This window comes from Schistocerca nitens, chromosome 2 (genome assembly GCF_023898315.1).
Source record: "Schistocerca nitens isolate TAMUIC-IGC-003100 chromosome 2, iqSchNite1.1, whole genome shotgun sequence".
NCBI lineage: Eukaryota > Metazoa > Arthropoda > Insecta > Orthoptera > Acrididae > Schistocerca > Schistocerca nitens.
Genome location: NC_064615.1, coordinates 722,986,602 through 723,005,964, shown reverse-complemented (window position 1 = coordinate 723,005,964; position 19,363 = coordinate 722,986,602). Strand labels below are relative to the sequence as shown.

At 47.1% G+C, this 19,363-nt stretch overlaps 1 protein-coding gene across 3 annotated transcripts in view; it reads left to right on the top strand.

Moving 5' to 3' along the window:
• The window catches only part of LOC126236902 (maestro heat-like repeat-containing protein family member 1), a 295,906-nt gene that overhangs the window by 20,350 nt on the left and 256,193 nt on the right, over nucleotides 1-19,363 (top strand). For all 3 annotated transcript variants that reach the window (XM_049946551.1, XM_049946549.1, XM_049946550.1), the window contains exon 5: nucleotides 7,370-7,559. In XM_049946551.1, the coding sequence (XP_049802508.1) occupies nucleotides 7,370-7,559 (190 nt within the window). The remainder of the gene's footprint in view (nucleotides 1-7,369; nucleotides 7,560-19,363) is intronic.

Here is a 19,363-nt window from a genome sequence, read left to right as displayed (position 1 = left end):
TGGTGGGAAGAATCCAGATGACACAGGCTGTGAAGCGGCCTTCTTGCTGTGTGATGTGCTCAGCAGCTGAATGGTCCAGCTGTCTCTTGGCCACAGATTAGTCATCTGGACAGACAGCTTTTTAGTGGTCATGCCCATACAGAATGTGACAAAGTAGTTGCATGTAAGTTGGTAGAACAGATGACTTCTTTTACATGTGGCCCTGCCTTTGATGGGATAGGACACACCTGTGACAGGACTGTAGAAGGAGGTTGTGGGAGGAAATATGGGACAGGTCTTGCATCTAGGTCTATTGCAGGGTCCTGAGCTGCGGGACAAGGGGTTGGGAGGGGGTTGGGAGCAGTGGTGGAATGGGAATGGACAAAGATTTTGCATAGGTTGGGTAGGTGATGGAGTACCTCTGTCAGGAGGGGTGGGGAGATTATTTCTCTTTTCGGAGTACGCTGGGAGAGAGTGTTGACCCTGGTGGAAAGTGTGATCAAGTTGGTCCCGTCCTGGGTGGTACATCTCTTTCAAAAGTACGTGCATGGCAAGTACAGGGTTTAAAGTTACTGCAGCACCTACTTCCTTTCTTGTGCTGCCATCTCCCATCCCTGACTGTCCTTATGTTTCCTTCTTTCTTCTGTTAGCAGCCTTTGATGTTGGCCCAACTATTTACTTAAGTTATGCTTTCTTTTGTCAAGTCCTCATTCATTTTCTTTACATTACTTTTTGGCTGAAGTAAATGTAGGTTCCCTTCTGGGGTTGATATCAATTTTCAAAATTTTTTCTGTAGTGTGGGCTGACTGGGAAAGAATTCCTTAATTAGTGCCTACTGCCAGAGGTGTTGTTGGCTCTCTGTGCACAATAATTTCATGGACTCAAATATGCACTAAACACCCAGTGCAATAGCCAGTCGGACAGGGTGGGTTCCTTATGTACCCTTTCGATAGAGCCCTCTGGCAACACAGGGATCAGAGTTCTGATGGCTGAGCTGCTAGCTTCCCACGGATGCCAAAGAAGAGATGCCCATCTTCCTGGGACATCAGGATTCAGAGCAATGTCCACTGTGCCAGATGACTTTTGCAATGCTGGGTGGCATTCAAAGGGAGAGCTCATGATCAGAGTAGATGGGATCAGAGCAGCCATTTTCACACATGCAATGTATCAGATTGAACCAACACAATGGCCATTCTAATCTGGCCGTCTCAGCAGACAGATACAGGTATTTCAGTGAGGACATGTACAGTCCTACTACTGTTAATTACCTGGCTATCCTATGAGAAGAGGGACAGGCCAAACAACTGGGAGCAAAACAATTTCCTCCCTATTTGGTATGTATTAGAACAGATAGAAATACTTTTACAGCACCAAAACCATTATTGTTGTGGAACACACATCCAGTCTGGGACCGCACGACTGCTACGGTCGCAGGTTCGAATCCTGCCTCGGGCATGGATGTGTGTGATGGCCTTAGGTTAGTTAGGCTTAAGTAGTTCTAAGTTCTAGGGGACTGATGACCTCAGAAGTTGAGTCCCATAGTGCTCAGAGCCATTTGAACCATTTTTTGGAACACACAAAAACAAATTTGGGAAGTTTACTCATTGGGAAAAATGTGCAATGGATCACTATTTATTAAGGCCTCCTCTGCTGCACAATCTTATGCACATAAACAATTGGGTGACAAACGAGTGAATACGGTACATGGAGTTAACTTTCACCGAGACCTTACACTCAAGACAGACAAGGAGCTACAAGCTAATCTGGAACTGCAAGGTGTACATTTCGTCTGACACAAAAAGGTCACAATGATAACTGTATGGATTTGGACACTTGGTTATACGTCACCCCTGCTGTATGGTGGACCCAAAATACAGTATCTGTGGTTGATTGCTCCACAAAGGGCATCCTTGTGAACAACTGTCTTTGTGTGGTGACTGTACTGAGCACTATCCCCTCTACATTGACTTGTTTGACCACTCTTTAAAAAGATAGAGATAGATAGCTAGAGAGAGAAAGAGAGAGAGAGAGAGAGAGAGAGAGAGAGAGAGAGGGGGGGGGGGGGGGGGAAACATTCCACGTGGGAAAAATATATCTAAAAACACAGATGATGTGACTTACCGAACGAAAGTGCTGGCAGGTCGATAGACACACAAACATACACACAAAATTCAAGCTTTCGCAACAAAATGTTGCCTCATCAGGAAAGAGGGAAGGAGAGGGAAAGACGAAAGGATGTGGGTTTTAAGGGAGAGGGTAAGGAGTCATTCCAATCCCAGGAGCGGAAAGACTTACCTTAGGGGGGAAAAAAGGACAGGTATACACTCGCGCGCACACACACACACACACACACACACACACACACACACACACACACACATCCATCCGCACATACACAGACACAAGCAGACATTTGTAAAGGCAAAGAGTTTGGGCAGAGATGTCAGTCGGGTGGAAGTAAAGAGGCAAAGATGTTGTTGAAAGACAGGTGAGGTATGAGCGGCGGCAACTTGAAATTAGCGGAGATTGAGGCCTGGCGGATAACGAGAAGAGAGGATATACTGAAGGGCAAGTTCCCATCTCCGGAGTTCGGATAGGTTGGTGTTAGTGGGAAGTATCCAGATAACCCGGACGGTGTAACACTGTGCCAAGATGTGCTGGCCGTGCACCAAGGCATGTTTAGCCACAGGGTGATCCTCATTACCAACAAACACTGTCTGCCTGTGTCCATTCATGTGAATGGACAGTTTGTTGCTGGTCATTCCCACATAGAAAGCTTCACAGTGTAGGCAGGTCAGTTGGTAAATCACGTGGGTGCTTCCACACGTGGCTCTGCTTTTGATCATGTACACCTTCCGGGTTACAGGACTGGAGTAGGTGGTGGTGGGAGGGTGCATGGGACAGGTTTTACATCGGGGGCGGTTACAAGGGTAGGAGCCAGAGGGTAGGGAAGGTGGTTTGGGGATTTCATAGGGATGAACTAAGAGGTTACGCAGGTTAGGTGGACGGCGGAAAGACATTCTTGGTGGAGTGGGGAGGATTTCATGAAGGATGGATCTCATTTCAGGGCAGGATTTGAGGAAGTCGTATCTCTGCTGGAGAGCCACATTCAGAGTCTGATCCAGTCCCGGAAAGTATCCTGTCACAAGTGGGGCACTTTTGGGGTTCTTCTGTGCGAGGTTCTGCGTTTGAGGAGATGAGGAAGTGGCTCTGGTTAATTGCTTCTGTACCAGGTCGGGAGGGTTGTTGCGGGATGCGAAAGCTGTTTTCAGGTTGTTGGTGTAATGGTTCAGGGATTCCGGACTGGAGCAGATTCGTTTGCCACGAAGACCTAGGCTGTAGGGAAGGGACCGTTTGGTGTGGAATGGGTGGCAGCTGTCATAATGGAGGTACTGTTGCTTGTTGGTGGGTTTGATGTGGACGGACGTGTGAAGCTGGCCATTGGACAGGTGGAGGTCAATGTCAAGGAAAGTGGCATGGGATTTTGAGTAGGACCAGGTGAATCTGATGGAACCAAAGGAGTTGAGGTTGGAGAGGAAATTCTGGAGTTCTTCTTCACTGTGAGTCCAGATCATGAAGATGTCATCAATAAATCTGTACCAAACCTTGGGTTGGCAGGCCTGGGTAACCAAGAAGGCTTCCTCTAAGCGACCCATGAATAGGTTGTCGTACGAGGGGGCCATCCTGGTGCCCATGGCTGTTCCCTTTAATTGTTGGTATGTCTGGCCTTCGAAAGTGAAGAAGTTGTGGGTCAGGATAAAGCTGGCTAAGGTAATGAGGAAAGAGATTTTTGGTAGGGTGGCAGGTGATCGGTGTGAAAGGAAGTGCTCCATCGCAGCGAGGCCCTGGACGTGCGGGATATCTGTGGAATATTGATGCCACTTCCTTATATAGAGGGAAACATTCCACGTGGGAAAAATATATCTAAAAACAAAGATGATGTGACGTACGGAACGAAAGTGCTGGCAGGTCAATACACACACAAACACACACACAAAATTCAAGCTTTCGCAAGAAACTGTTGCCTCATCAGGAAAGAGGGGAAGGGGAGGGAAAGACGAAAGGATGTGGGTTTTAAGGGAGAGGGTAAGGAGTCATTCCAATCCTGGGAGCGGAAAGACTTACCTTAGGGGGAAAAAAGGACAGGTATACACTCTCGCGCGCGCACACACACACACATATCCATCCACACAGATACAGACACAAGCAGACATATTTAAAGACTTTAAATATGTCTGCTTGTGTCTGTATATGTGTGGATGGATATGTATGTGTGTGCGAGTGTATACCTGTCCTTTTGTCCCCCTAAGGTAAGTCTTTCCGCTCCCGGGATTGGAATGACTCCTTACCCTCTCCCTTAAAACCCACATCCTTTCGTCTTTCCCTCCCCTTCTCCTCTTTCCTGATGAGGCAACAGTTTGTTGCGAAAGCTTGAATTTTGTGTGCGTGTTTGTGTTTGTGTGTGTGTGTATCGACCTGCCTGCGCTTTCGTTCAGTAAGTCACATCATCTTTGTTTTATATATATATATATATATATATATGGGGGGGGGTTGGGGGAGAGTGTGTGCATGCGTAAAAGTATATAAATCACTTGACCACCTGTCATATATTGAGGCAAGAAAAAAATATGAATGGCTGAATCCTGTTGGCATGATGAACAATTATGCAAAAGTCACTGGTGCTGTAGCCCCTACCTCAATTTTTTCCAAAGCAGCTCTTCTCTCATGTGGTTCCCATGATATCACTGTCGTGGACCACTTTCCACACATGGCTGAAGAAGCAGCTTCGTTCTCCGCAATCTACCAGTGACATGCCCCCAGAAAACCACAGATCGGAGGCCCGACAGCAATATTCATTGATATTGTCCCACCCGCAACAGTAACACAGTGGTCCTGCTATGTGGGTATTTCCCCTGGCCACTTCATGCCTTAAATAGGACACCCTCAATGTGTTATCAGGGATACTACTGTCATCTGCTGGAACTGCAGCAACTAATTTCCTCTTATTCTGCAGTCTGTATCACCTTCAAAGAAACTCAGTTCACTGATAACCATTCACCAACACTTGGTGATTACTGTGAATTCTGTAGCAATGATATTGGCCCCTGAAGGCAATTAGAGGGATCTGTGCATTGGTTTGCACAGAAGTTACCAGTAAGTGGCTTCCCCTCTGTACAACATAGGAAGCAGAAACCTTGGGAGTGCAAACTACCCCAGTGATCACCATTTGTAACATTTGTACAAGGTCTTTTCAAAAATTTCTGGAACATTCGTAATTTCATGCAGAAGCTGTGTTGGAGCAAACGGGGCACGGACCTTCTGACACTCATTCTAATGTGTGATTACCATTTGGAATGCACCTCAGATCCTTCTGCTGGGACTCACCTAATCTCCTGAGAATATGCTCCTCATGATTTCCCCTCACAGCCCTGTTGGTTAGTAGCCAGACTATGAATTTCGACAGATCTATTTCAAGGATAAAAGTTTGTTGTCCTGAGATCTTTCAGTGTCTGTTTCTTTCTGTTCTCCATGAGTATTAGGGTGCTGCCATCATTTATGCCAATGGCTCTAGAATCAAAAATAGGACGGAATACATCTTTCGTCAATCAGGAACAACATTTGTTGCTGGGAACATGTAGTGTTTCTGCAGCAGAACCAATAGCCATTAACAGAGACTTGCATTAAAAAAAATGAGCCTCCCTCAACCCCATTTTAATTGGGAGGGACTCGGTGAACTATCTATTGACGTTACTCTTGTTGCCGTGTGATGTCTATTGTTCATGAGCTCTCTTACCTTAATCATACTGCCTGTTCAGTTGTCTTTCTCTGGGTCCAAAGTCATGTGGGCATCCCGAAGAATGAAATGATCATCCACGTGGCCAGAGAAGCACTCACTCACCCAATATTTGCTTCGACAAACTTAGGTTCAAATATGTGGATGGAACAGCTTATGATGGGCTATTGCCTCCTCTAATAAACTCTGCTCTATCAAAGAAATTATTGCTGCATAGCACTCTTCTTTCTGTTGCACTGTTCTGTGGCACCTCCACATTGGCCATACCACATTATCCTGCAGATTTATTTTATGTAATGAACCACCCCCACATTGTGGTTCCAGAGTCTTACAGGCAGTAAGTCATGTTCTTGAGAAATGCCCACTCCTCCTGTCTCTCTATACTATACATGTTCTTCTGGATTCTTTGCCTCTAATATTGGTAGACAAACCGCAGTCAGTTGAACAGGTTCTCTGTTTTCTCTATGGAAGTGATTTTTACTGTCAGATACAATGTTTTAAACTACTTTCGACTGGGGACAGGTCAGTTGTGGTTGGTGCCTCTCCCACCGTGTGATTGGTCTGGGTGGACTTACGACCCTGCCGCCTTCACCTGCTGCCTCAATCATCCCTCTCTTCCTCTATTTTAATTGTTTGTAGATCAGTTAACCCCTTTTTCTTCACCACCCTACTTTCTGTTTTGGTGGTAGCACTCCAATGAATAGTGGTTGCTGTTCACCTCTTTATTACTTTGACTGTAACAGAGCTTAACCCCCATCGTACGTAGAGCTCCAGGGAACAATTGCCTGGTCCCATTCACCTGCTGATATGATAATTTTTGTCCCTTTGCTCTGTTATTGTTGGTCTGCTGATGTCCTTTTATGTTTTTAGCCTTCTCCATTTTGCTATTGAAAATTCCCTTGGCTAGAACAGATTCTTACTTCTGTAAGTGTCTGCAGCCTTAATTGGGTTGGTGAAAAGAGGGAGGGGGCTGTCTGATGCAGGAGGTGTTTCTCTTGCCGTGGTGGAGTGCTGGGAGATCCCTCATGTGTTTTGACATAGATACCAGTCTGGACAATATACTTTTACTTCTCCTTAAATTATTTCTCAAAATTGAGATCAATACTACATTTGAAGGCCACAGTTGTACCATTCGTAACTACTTTCATAATTTGATTAAATTTTTGGTGGGTCTCACTAGCTCCAGATGGACTGCCTGGAATGCGTGACTGATGACTTACCAGTTTAGTATGTTAACTTCCAATCAAGCAACCAACACGCAACAGGGTTTCTGGGGTCTATAAAAATTGAACCAAATTGTAGAGCTATGCTATTTTTGCTAAATATGTGGACCATATGTTTCATAGTTGTTTTCTGAAGTTTAGAAAAGTGCTTCATTACTTGAAATACTTCTCATCCACTGCACTGTGCCATTTCTTTGATAGGATGTCTGTTTGTACATTCTCCACGTGTAAGGAAATGTACTACTTTACCAAAATGGATTCTAAGTTTTAGTTATGTGTTCTAAGCTATGTACTGTAGAATTTTCTTACTTTTTTTTAAGTCACGCAGTCTTTTTGTGCTGAATCCAGTCATGATTTCTTTTTTCTCTTTTAGGTCATGGAAGGAATTCTAAAACAATTTCAGCCCGGTGTTCTTCCTCATTATTGTATTTTACACACCATGGGTAACTTGGCATCTGCAAATGTGTTTGGAATTGTTCCGTTTATAAAAGCAACATTGGGTACAACGTTACCAATGTTGGGCATGGTCCGTAATGATGCACTGAAACAGGCATTTGCGTTTGGTAAGTATACCCCCTTCTCTCCTCCCCCTCTCCTCCCCCTCTCCTCCCCCTCTCCTCCCCCTCTCCTCCCCCCTCTCCTCCCCCCTCTCCTCCCCCCTCTCCTCCCCCCTCTCCTCCCCCCTCTCCTCCCCCCTCTCCTCCCCCCTCTCCTCCCCCCTCTCCTCCCCCCTCTCCTCCCCCCTCTCCTCCCCCCTCTCCTCCCCCCTCTCCTCCCCCCTCTCCTCCCCCCTCTCCTCCCCCCTCTCCTCCCCCCTCTCCTCCCCCTCTCCTCCCCCCTCTCCTCCCCCCTCTCCTCCCCCCTCTCCTCCCCCCTCTCCTCCCCCCTCTCCTCCCCCCTCTCCTCCCCCCTCTCCTCCCCCCTCTCCTCCCCCCTCTCCTCCCCCCTCTCCTCCCCCCTCTCCTCCCCCCTCTCCTCCCCCCTCTCCTCCCCCCTCTCCTCCCCCCTCTCCTCCCCCCTCTCCTCCCCCCTCTCCTCCCCCCTCTCCTCCCCCCTCTCCTCCCCCCTCTCCTCCCCCCTCTCCTCCCCCCTCTCCTCCCCCCTCTCCTCCCCCCTCTCCTCCCCCCTCTCCTCCCCCCTCTCCTCCCCCCTCTCCTCCCCCCTCTCCTACCCCTCCTCCTACCCCTCCTCCTACCCCTCCTCCCCACCCCACCTCCCACCACTCCTCCTACCCCTCATCCCCACCCCACCTCCCCCCCACCTGCCCGCCTCTCCGCCCCCCTGCCTCCCCCCAAGGTTGCGCACTCTCTTTCAGTTTCAGATCTTGCAGGAGCCTGCTCTCCTTCTGTGTTCTGCCCTCTTAAACCTATGAAAGAGAAGAAGACGAAAAATAAGTCCGAGGACAAGGCTCTCTAATGCCCCCAGAGGTGCCATATCCTCCCTCACAACCTGTGTCTAACATCTTATTTATTGATGTCACCTGTTGTTGGTGACGGATGGTGACCAGGTTGCATGATTGGCTCCAGCCTGTTTGCCATCTATTTGGATATCTGCTCCGTGATTATTCAGTGTAATGGATACTACCATTATCTCTCTGCCGACAGGCCACCTACATCTGATGCCCTAGCTGCTGTCCTTCAGCAACTGATCCCTCCCTTCTTCCTCCTTTGGGATTTTAATGCCTGTCACCCTTCGTGGGGCAGCGCTTCTTCATCTAGTTAGGGGCTCCTCATTGACTAATTTCTTGTGGATCATAGCCTGTGCCTTCTTGGTGATGATTCCCCTGCTCGTTTTAGTGTTGTGTATGGCACTTGCTCTGCCATTGATCGTCGGCTCTCTTCCCCTTCCCTTCTTCCTGCCTTACACTGGTCACCAAATGATGCCCTCTGTGTTAGTGACCATTTACTGATGGATCCTCTTGTTCCCTTCCTGCCTCCCGATGAGCAGGTTTCCCAACTGGGCTTTCCATCATGCTGATTGTCCTCTATATACCTTTTTTGTCAGGTTGTATTGACGAAGTCTTCTGTGATCTGTCCAGTAAGATAATCCATGCTGCTGGCATTGCGTGTTCCCTGCTTGCAGGCCCTTTGTGCCAAATCCTGTTACTAAATTGAACAGAGCAGATGAGGTGTGTTGGGAACACATTGTCTCCTTTTAGGTTCTTCTATCCCTTTGTCATGGGTGTGGGTACACTCCATACCCTCCAAGGTTGTCAGCGGCAGTCTTCCATTCTGGGCCTTGCCCTTCCAAGTGGCCTTTATACAGATCTGTCAGTTCTCGCGAAACACCCTGTAACCCATTCGGCAATGGCTTCGGCGACAGCTTTCTATCCAGCTGCCTTCCTCCATGGGAAACAGTGGCCTGAAGCTTCCTTGTCAGGCAGAATCCTGCAATGTACCTTTTACCAAATGAGAACTACTTCTGGCCCTATCTTCCTCTCAGGATTCAGCACCTAACCCTGAATCCATTCTTAACCAATTGCTTCAACACCTCAATCCCCTCCCCTCATCCACCCCTGGTAGCTGAGTGGTCAGCACGACGGTGGTAGCTGAGTGGTCAGCACGACGGCATGCCATACTTAACGGCCCGGGTTCGATTCCTGGCTGGGTCGGAGATTTTCTCCGCTCAGGGACTGGGTGTTGTGTTTTCCTTATCATTTCATCCCCATTGACACGCAAGTCACTGAAGTGGCATTGACTTGAAAGACTTGCTCTAGGTGACTGGTTTATCTGACAGGAGGCCCTAGCCACACGGCATTTCCATTTCACCTCAATCCCCCACAACGACAGTATCTTCTCCAGGTGTTGAACCATATTTGGCTCCAAGACATTTACCCCTCTCAATAGAGAGACTGTATTGTGGTTCCTGTCCTTAAGCCTGGCCAGGATCTATTGTCCCTTGATAGCTACTGGTCCATCAATCTGACGGATGACACCTGCAAGTTACTAGAACTGATGCTGGCTCATCAGCTCAGTTTCATCCTTGGATCTTGGGGTCTATTCATATCCTTACCAGTGTGGCTTTCAGGAGGGATGCTCTCCAATCAATCATCTGCTTCAGTTGGAAACCACAGTTCGTCAGGCCTTTTCTCAGTGCCGCCATATTGTTGCAGGTTTCTTTGATCTTCGTAAGGCCAATGATACACAGCTTGGCACCACCACATCCTCACCACACTCCATGAGTGGAGGAGGGTCCCCACCTGATTTTTATTCACCAGTTTCTTGTCCTGCCGCTCATTCAGAGTTCGGGTTGGCACTGTTTTCAGTTCTCTGTGGACCAGGAGAATGGCGTTCCACAGAGCTCTGTATTAAGTGTCCTTTTTCTAATTGCCATTAATGGCCTTGTGGCCTCTGCTGAATCATTGGTCACCCCTGCTCAGTATGTGGATTTTTTCTGTATTTGGACTAGCTCCCACTCAGAGGCCTCTGTGGAGCACCAGTTCCAGGGTCCCATCCAGCACGACACTCACACAGTTTTCAATTTTCTCCCCTTAAGTCAAGGGTGGTGCATTTCTGTCGCTGTACTGTGGTCCATCCTGATCTGGAGCTCTACCTTTATGCCCAACAGCTAACCATGGTCCCCCAGTTCTTTTTCTTGGGTCTTCAAGCGTACTTGGTTTCCCCATATCCACCATCTGAAGGTTGGCTGTCTTTGTAAACTCAAGTGTTCTTTGCTTCCTTGGATACACCTCTTGGGATGCAGATCATTCGACCGTTCTTTGCCTTTACTGAGCATTAGTTCTACCCCGTCTGGGCTGTGGTTGTCGAGTTTGTGGGTCAGCTGTCCCCTGCATGCTGCTCCTCTTGTACCCGGTTCACCATTGTGCTATCCATGTGGCTGCTGGTGCCTTTCGCACTGCCCTTGTTGGTAGCCTTCTAGTTGGCACCAGGATCCCTCTAGTTGGCACCAAGATCCCTCCCCTTTCAGTTGATTGGTTCCAGCTCCTGGTTTCCTTTGCCATCACTGTCCGTTCTTCCCCTGCTCACTCTTCCTATTCTATTATTTTTGTCGCTTCAGGCTGTCTCCTATCTGCTACCTGCCCTCTGGTTGTTTTATCGGTATGGCTCCGCCTCGCTTATTTCCGCTGTGACTTCCATTTGCTCTCTGTGTCCTCTTCCCAGTGTTCTCTCCCGACCAAACCTCAGTGGTTAGTTCCTTGTCCACGGATTTGTATGGATCTCTTCTGGGGGTGAAAAGCCTTAATTGCTCCAATAGTGTTCCATTGTTTGCTCCGAATGCTCTTACTCAAATTTCAGGATGCCATTGTTTTTTACACTGATGGCTCTAAATCCACTGATCATGTGGGATATCCATTCGTCTTCTGTTGCCATGGAACACCGTCTTTTGCCTGCCACATGTGAGGTTTTTACTGTGCAACTGATAGCCACCTATTGGGACCCCTGTTTTTTCTCATCCAAGTTTTGTTATGTATGAACTCGGTGCATGGTCTTCAGGCTATCACTCAGTTTTCCTGCCACCCCTTGGTCTCTGCCATCCACTACCTTCTCACTGATCTCAGTGATGCCGCTTCTTTGAATGATTTCCTTTGGCTTCCTGGCTATGTAGGTATCCCGTGTAATGAACTTACTGATCATCTGAGTTTCGGAGGGAGGAGGAGGGGGGCAACCACCTACCTACTGTTCTGTTACCTCTTTGGGGGCGGATTTACGGTTTTACATCAAATCCCTTTTTGCTCACTAATAAGTCGACTCCTGGGAGGCTACCCCCTTCTAATTAACTTCATGCCATCAAGGAGACTCCCACCATGTGGTGTTTTTCCCTCTGCCTCTCCTGGTGGGAATCTACCAACCCTCTGCCTCTGCCATACTATGTTGACCCATGGTTTTTTACTTCATAATGAGCCACCCCCCTTTGTAGTTGTGGGACTCTGGTCACGGTGATTCACATTTTGCTGGACTTCCTCCATTTTCACCCTAAATATGTCCTGCCATTTCCTTGTCTCAGGGTTTGGGGGATGGCCCTTGCATGGTTACATATGTCCTCAGTTTTCTTAGCAAAAGTACTCAGGTAGAAGTCCTTGATCTTTTCCTCTGCCATTTGAGACCTTCAGTCAGTGAGGTGTTGGTTATGGAGGCCTTGACATTGCCTCCACACGGGCCAGGTTCTCCCCTCCTTTTCCCTACCTTTTTTCTGATCTGTTGTGCTATTTTGTTTCGTCTTTTCCTGTGTCTTCTTCCCTTAGTGTTGTCCACTTTGTATCATGATAATGGTATGGTGTGGGTGTCAGGACGGGTCGGAGGCGGTGCTGGTGCTCCACCTCACATTTCTGGGGAACACCTGCTCTCCCTGTTCCCATCCACCCTGCTCTTGTTTTGTCCTCTTCCTCCTGCCCTGACATCCCTTTTCCCTCTTCACTTGCTTGTTATCCCTTCTGCTTGACTGGATTGTGCTGTTTTTGTTGTGTTTTCCTTGATGTTTGCCACCCTAGATCATGGGATGGATGACCTTGCTACTTGGTCTCCTCCTTCAAATTAACCAACCAACCAAACAACCATCATATCTCCCACCTACTGCTTTCATATTTTCTTTGTCACATCATGTACGGGTGGTTTCTCCAAAGAGTGCTGCTTCATTGATTTTTAATTGGGTGTGAGACTACTGCCTGGTTTATGCTGTAGGATTTGGCCAATGTAAGCAGTTATCATCCTCTGTTTTGACAGCTCACAAAATATAGTTAGAAATTATTTCCTTATTTTATATGTTATTTGATCAGTTGTTTTCCTTATGGTAATAAAACAGAGCATATGTACCAGTAACTCATAGGGCTTATTAGATAATGAAAAGTGTAAAGGTAATCATTCACTGTGTAACTGAGACACTGAGTAGTTGATAGGTAGATAAAAACTAATTTTTGTCTTTTATGTTTTGGCAGTTGGTTCCCAACTGTTGCAACACAGAACATGTGTACCCGTTACTGTAAGGAAAACCTCCCTGGCTGTTGGGAAAACAAGGAAGGGTACAGTTGAGGTAGAGAGAGACAGACACTAACAATCTCCTGAAGAAAAGTTCCTTGTCACAAGAGACGATCAATAGTCTTAATTCTCATTGTACCGTTCCCCCTATGCTATATGCAAAGTGACCAAGTAAAGTTTCATCTCCAAAAGTATGTGGCGTCCCATCGGGATGATGCATGAGTTTCTGATAATCAAAAGAATGGCAGAACATAGTCACTGTAAGAAATACTGTAATATACTCAACTTAGTGCAAAGAATCTTCATCGAAATCCTAATAGAAGTCCTTGGGCAATGCCGGGACAAGCTAAGCACCTTAACAGTTCACAATTCATGTCCTGCTTGCAATCCATAGAATTGAACGTAAGTAAAGTCTTGAGGCCAGTTCTGTTGCACCACATTTCTAAGGAAAGTTGTGACAGCAACCACGATAAAACTCGACTGTGGCTAGACTGGAGCTGCTCATCTGGGTCAGAGCTGCAGTCAGACAGCCTCTTAAACCTGTGATCAGTGGCACTGGTGACATCTCAGTTCAGGGAGCATGGCACTTATTCAAGTGGCAGCTGGATGATGCTGTCATGATTGCTGTTGGATGACAGCAGAACCTAGTGCCAACCTCTGTACCCGGAATGATTGCCCCCTGTGTAGTATCAACAGGCTTCAATACCACATTCCTCCTCCCCCTTGAAACTTCATCATCATTGTGTCAAACAAGTTGACATTGAGGGGGGAGGTGAGGGGGTGGATTGGCCACAGGTGGTGCTGAGGAGGCAAGATTTAGTGCAACGGCTGATGCAGTGTCCTTGCCCACACCCTGGCATCTGCCTTGTGAATGCCTGGAGCACTGGTAAAAAATCAGGTATGTGCTGCACACCTGTGAGCAATGGCCGAGGTCCTATTGAAGTGGATGACATCTTGACATCTGGTGAGTCCCTAATGTCCTGAAGAACAGCAGTGAAGCAATCCTGACCCCCCACCTCCCTATGTTAGAAGCAGCAGGTGCCGCACAGCTGTCAGCAGTGCTGTGTCAATCCCCATTGGTTCCACGTACAGCAGTGTGAGGGGGATGTGGACGGCAGTGGCATTGGGAGCCTGTGTGGCACTGAATCTGAAACAGTGAGCACTGAGGAAGAAGCATGCAGCCGACATGCATGAATTTGGTTGTTTTGCTCTCTTTGCACTCTGGAAAGATCTGGAATGACAAAAAGAGAATGACACAGAATGTTAATAATAGTGCCTTGTTCCTATGTTATGTGAGCTCTGAACAATCTGAAGAAGTCATCATTGTTAATTTTGAACAACATACTGAAAGGGTACTCAGGTGAACGCTGAGATGCATGTAGTAGGTGAAGTAAAGGTGTATGGCAGCAGCCGTGATGCATTTCTGCAGGTGATTTGCTGTCTCTAGGCTCGGAACGGTAGGATGCGAAGAATTTTTGTAAAGCCTGTTCCCATCCATGGGGAGCATGAAGTCTGTTCCTTTACTGCTTAAAAGTGTATACAAATCGTTCCACCTCTCCATCTGACTGGGGATGGAATGGTGCACTTGTCCTGTGTTGTATGCCATTGGCATCACAGAATTGTTGAAAACCATTTGACACAAAGTGTAGTCCATTCTTCAAAACAATTACTTCTGGAAGTCCCTCTAGACAAAAAAATTGATGTCTGTGCTTTGATGATTTGAGAAGCAGTCATGGATTGCATGGGTACAACAAATGGAAATTTGCTGAATGTGTCCACTGCAATTAACATCGAATGTTCCAAAATGGACCAGCATAATTGATGGCAGTCTTTGCCTTTGGGTGGTGGGTATTGGCCACTCAAAGAATTTCTGGGATGGAGCAGCTTAATGCTCCGCACAGGCTTGGGAGGTGACAGTCAACTTTTCAATGTGGGAATCCATCCTGATCCTAGTGAAATAGTGTCAGGCAAGTTGCTTTGTTCTGACCATGCCCCAGTGACCTCTCTGCAGCAAATGAAGCACTTCTTGTTGTAAAGAACTTGGTGTAAGTGCTGATGAATGATCAGGTTCTATAAGGAGAAGCGTCTCAACCTGCTGAATGTATAGAACATGTTGCTGTAATTCTGAATTGCTTTGCCTATCAATGACCAACCAGTGCAGATGTACTGAACGATTTGTAAAACAGGATCCACTGCCATTTCCTGAACAGCCTTCCTATGCAGGATTGGGAAATCTTGAAGCACCGCTGCATCCAGAGCATTGTAGTAAAAACATGAATCCTCTGATTTGTCAAAAACTGGGTAAGTTCCAAGAGGTAACCATGACAAGTGTGTCAGCACTGGAGTGGTGAGTAGTAAGGTAGTAGACAATTTCTTACTGATAATTAGACAGGATGAGAGACAAGAGCTGCATCTTCTGAGCTGTGCATGGCAGGACGGGCTGAAAGGTGAAGCAACGGCTTGTGGTCTGTGATAAGATAGAACTAATTACCTATGCGGATACTGAAGAAACTTGTTAACTCTGTAAATTATTGCAAGAGTTTCTTTTTCTAGTTGGGAGTAATCACAGTGAGCTTTATCCAGTAACTTTGATGCAGATGCAATTGGTCTACATGCCCCCGCAATTCTGTGAGAACGAACTGCCTCCATCCCATGTGATGAAGCATCGACCACCAAAATTATTGGTTTGGTTGGGTCAAAATGTTTCAGGTTACAGCTATTCAACAAAGCAGCTTTTAATTTCTTGAAAGCTGAAGGGATCTCTTGGGACAACACAGATTGAACATATTTCCTGTTAATTCAATGTAACAGAGCTGCAATTTGAGCAGTGTTTGGGATAGACCAAATGGAGTATTTAAGTTGCCTAACACTGCCTGTAAATCACTGACATTGGGGAGGTCTCATAAGTCACCAGTTGGCGAAGATTGAAAGCCTTGTGCATTAATCACATGTACTAGATAGGTGACCTGTGTTTGAAAAAGTAGCGCTCATCCTTGTTGCATCAGAGATCCACAGAAGAAAGCACATCAAAAAGACTTTGCAGATTTGACAAATGTTCTTCTGGTGTAAGACTGGAAACCACAATATCATCTAAATAATTGTAACAGGAGGATACCTTTGCTGTCAGTTGTTCCAAGTATCACTGAAATATGGCAGGTGCAGGTGCTGCTGCACTGCCAAAAGGTTACTGTAGAAACTTGAATAAGCCCTTATGCATACTAATCATAAAAAGCTGCTGTGATTGTTCATCCAGGAATACCTGAGTGTATGCATATCACAAGTCAATTTTTGAGAAGTATCAACCAGCAACTAATCTGCCCATTAGCTCTTCTGGCCATGGCAAAGGATATAAGTCCACAACAGTTTCAGGGTTGACAGTGGACTTGAAGTCAACACATGTGCAACTTACCATTTGGTATGGTAAGGATCACTCCATCTACATCGATAAGCTGCAATCCACAGTAAGGTGCATGGCAGAGGGGGACCCTGCACCTCTACTAGGCATTTCCTTTCCTGTCCTTTGGCTTGCAGTAACTGATTCAACAACCCCTTGTTCCTGCCACTGTTCGAACTCTTTAGCCTCTTTGTCCTGAGTAGCTTGGAGGACTGACAGTGCCCAAAAGAATTTTGGTTGTGTTTTGGCTTTTAATATTGTGTGTGCCTCAAAATTGTTTGCATTGCCTAACGTATCCTGAACTACATAATTGTGAGACACTGTCATTAGGCACAAAAGTGTTCACTGACAGTGCATTGTGTTGTATCTGTAACCCTGACAGGTGGAAGGTGTCCACGCCAAAAATGATCGGACTGCCTTTTTGCACAGAGAATCGCAAACAAAACTGTATTTGTGACTTTCTTGAATGTGGCAGGGAGACTACAAACACCTAAGATAGGGATATCTTTACAGTTGTATGCAGACAACAGTATTTGTGACTGACAAAGTTTAGGCAGACCTAATTGTTCATAGGTTCATCTATTCAAACGTGTGAAAGATGCTCCAGTATCAAGTTGCACACAAACTTTCTGCTTGGAAATGTTCTGTGACATTAACACCTTGTTCAACAGTCTTTGAACAGAAGGCAAGTTCTGGGAATTTGACTTTGATTTAGATATAACACTGTTGTTAGCTGGTTTGGATGTGAGTACATTAACACTCACAACTTGAGTTTTAGAGGTACAAACTCCTGAGTTATTGTGAATGATCTTTTTCATACAAAATATTTGAGATCACACTTGCTGCAACTCTAAGGTTATGGATCCTGTCAGGGTGTGCCTGCCTCTTGTGTGACTTGAAACTTGTAGACAAGGTTTTACGCTAGGAATTGAATGTTTGGCGAGGGCAGTTGTTTACCTCCGCTGGCTGTACGGACTGTGCCGTGCTGGACTGTGGCTCATGATATGCACCTACTGCATGTATACTGTCACTGTGCACAACATATACACACCGGTGTGTCAGACCCACCATACTTGCTCCGGACACTGCGAGAGGGCTGTACAAGCAATGATCACACGCACGGCACAGCGGACACACCAGGAACCGCGGTGTTGGCCGTCGAATGGCGCTAGCTGCGCAGCATTTGTGCACCGCCGCCGTCAGTGTCAGCCAGTTTGCCGTGGCATACGGAGCTCCATCGCAGTCTTTAACACTGGTAGCATGCCGCGACAGCGTGGACGTGAACCGTATGTGCAGTTGACGGACTTTGAGCGAGGGCGTATAGTGGGCATGCGGGAGGCCGGGTGGACGTACCGCCGAATTGCTAAACACGTGGGGCGTGAGGTCTCCACAGTACATCGATGTTGTCGCCAGTGGTCGGCGGAAGGTGCACGTGCCCGTCGACCTGGGACCGGACCGCAGCGACGCACGGATGCACGCCAAGACCGTAGGATCCTACACAGTGCCGTAGGGGACCGCACCGCCACTTCCCAGCAAATTAGGGACACTGTTGCTCCTGGGGTATCGGCGAGGACCATTCGCAACCGTCTCCATGAAGCTGGGCTACGGTCCCGCACACCGTTAGGCCGTCTTCCGCTCACGCCCCAACATCGTGCAGCCCGCCTCCAGTGGTGTCGCGACAGGCGTGAATGGAGGGACGAATGGAGACGTGTCGTCTTCAGCGATGAGAGTCGCTTCTGCCTTGGTGCCAATGATGGTCGTATGCGTGTTTGGCGCCGTGCAGGTGAGCGCCACAATCAGGACTGCATACGACCGAGGCACACAGGGCCAACACCCGGCATCATGGTGTGGGGAGCGATCTCCTACACTGGCCGTACACCACTGGTGATCGTCGAGGGGACACTGAATAGTGCACGGTACATCCAAACCGTCATCGAACCCATCGTTCTACCATTCCTAGACCGGCAAGGGAACATGCTGTTCCAACAGGACAATGCACGTCCGCATGTATCCCGTGCCACCCAACGTGCTCTAGAAGGTGTAAGTCAACTACCCTGGCCAGGAAGATCTCCGGATCTGTCCCCCATTGAGCATGTTTGGGACTGGATGAAGCGTCGTCTCACGCGGTCTGCACGTCCAGCACGAACGCTGGTCCAACTGAGGCGCTAGGTGGAAATGGCATGGCACGCCGTTCCACAGGACTACATCCAGCATCTCTACGATCGTCTCCATGGGAGAATAGCAACCTGCATTGCTGCGAAAGGTGGATATACACTGTACTAGTGCCGACATTGTGCATGCTCTGTTGCCTGTGTCTATGTGCCTGTGGTTCTGTCAGTGTGATCATGTGATGTATCTGACCCCAGGAATGTGTCAATAAAGTTTCCCCTTCCTGGGACAATGAATTCACGGTGTTCTTATTTCAATTTCCAGGAGTGTATGTACAGGGACTACAATGGCACTGTCCAAAATTTCTTGGTTATCCAACAAATTAAGCATTCATTTGAAAATAGGATCTTGATACTTTAGATGACAGAGACATTCTGTCTTATGGCATCATGTAATATCTTATCACTATACAACTTTACACCCTCAGAGCTGAATTTACATTGTCTAGTCAGACCTCTTCAGTCTGCTACCCATTCCCTATTCATTCGACTGGACTGTCTACAAAGTCTTATAAAACTTGAATCTGCTCATCAAAATGTCTATCAAGAGCAGCAACTAATTCTTCATACAAAATACTTTAAGGCTGGATCATTGTAATAGTTTGCAGCAGAGGCAAACTCCATACTGTTGACAAAAAACGTGCATGTCAATTCGTACCTCAGATGTGGTGCACTGCGAAGTATGCTTGTAACTGTGCTATGTGCTCCACCCATTCTTCCTACTGCTAGTTAAACAGACTGAACTGCAGGCACATGCAGGTGTTGTTGGCTGCAGCAGTGCTAAGATAGCAGCAACTAGTGCCAACATCTTAGTGTGAATGTTCAGTAATTTGATCATTCCTTCCATCAATTGCTGTATCTGCTGCGCCTGA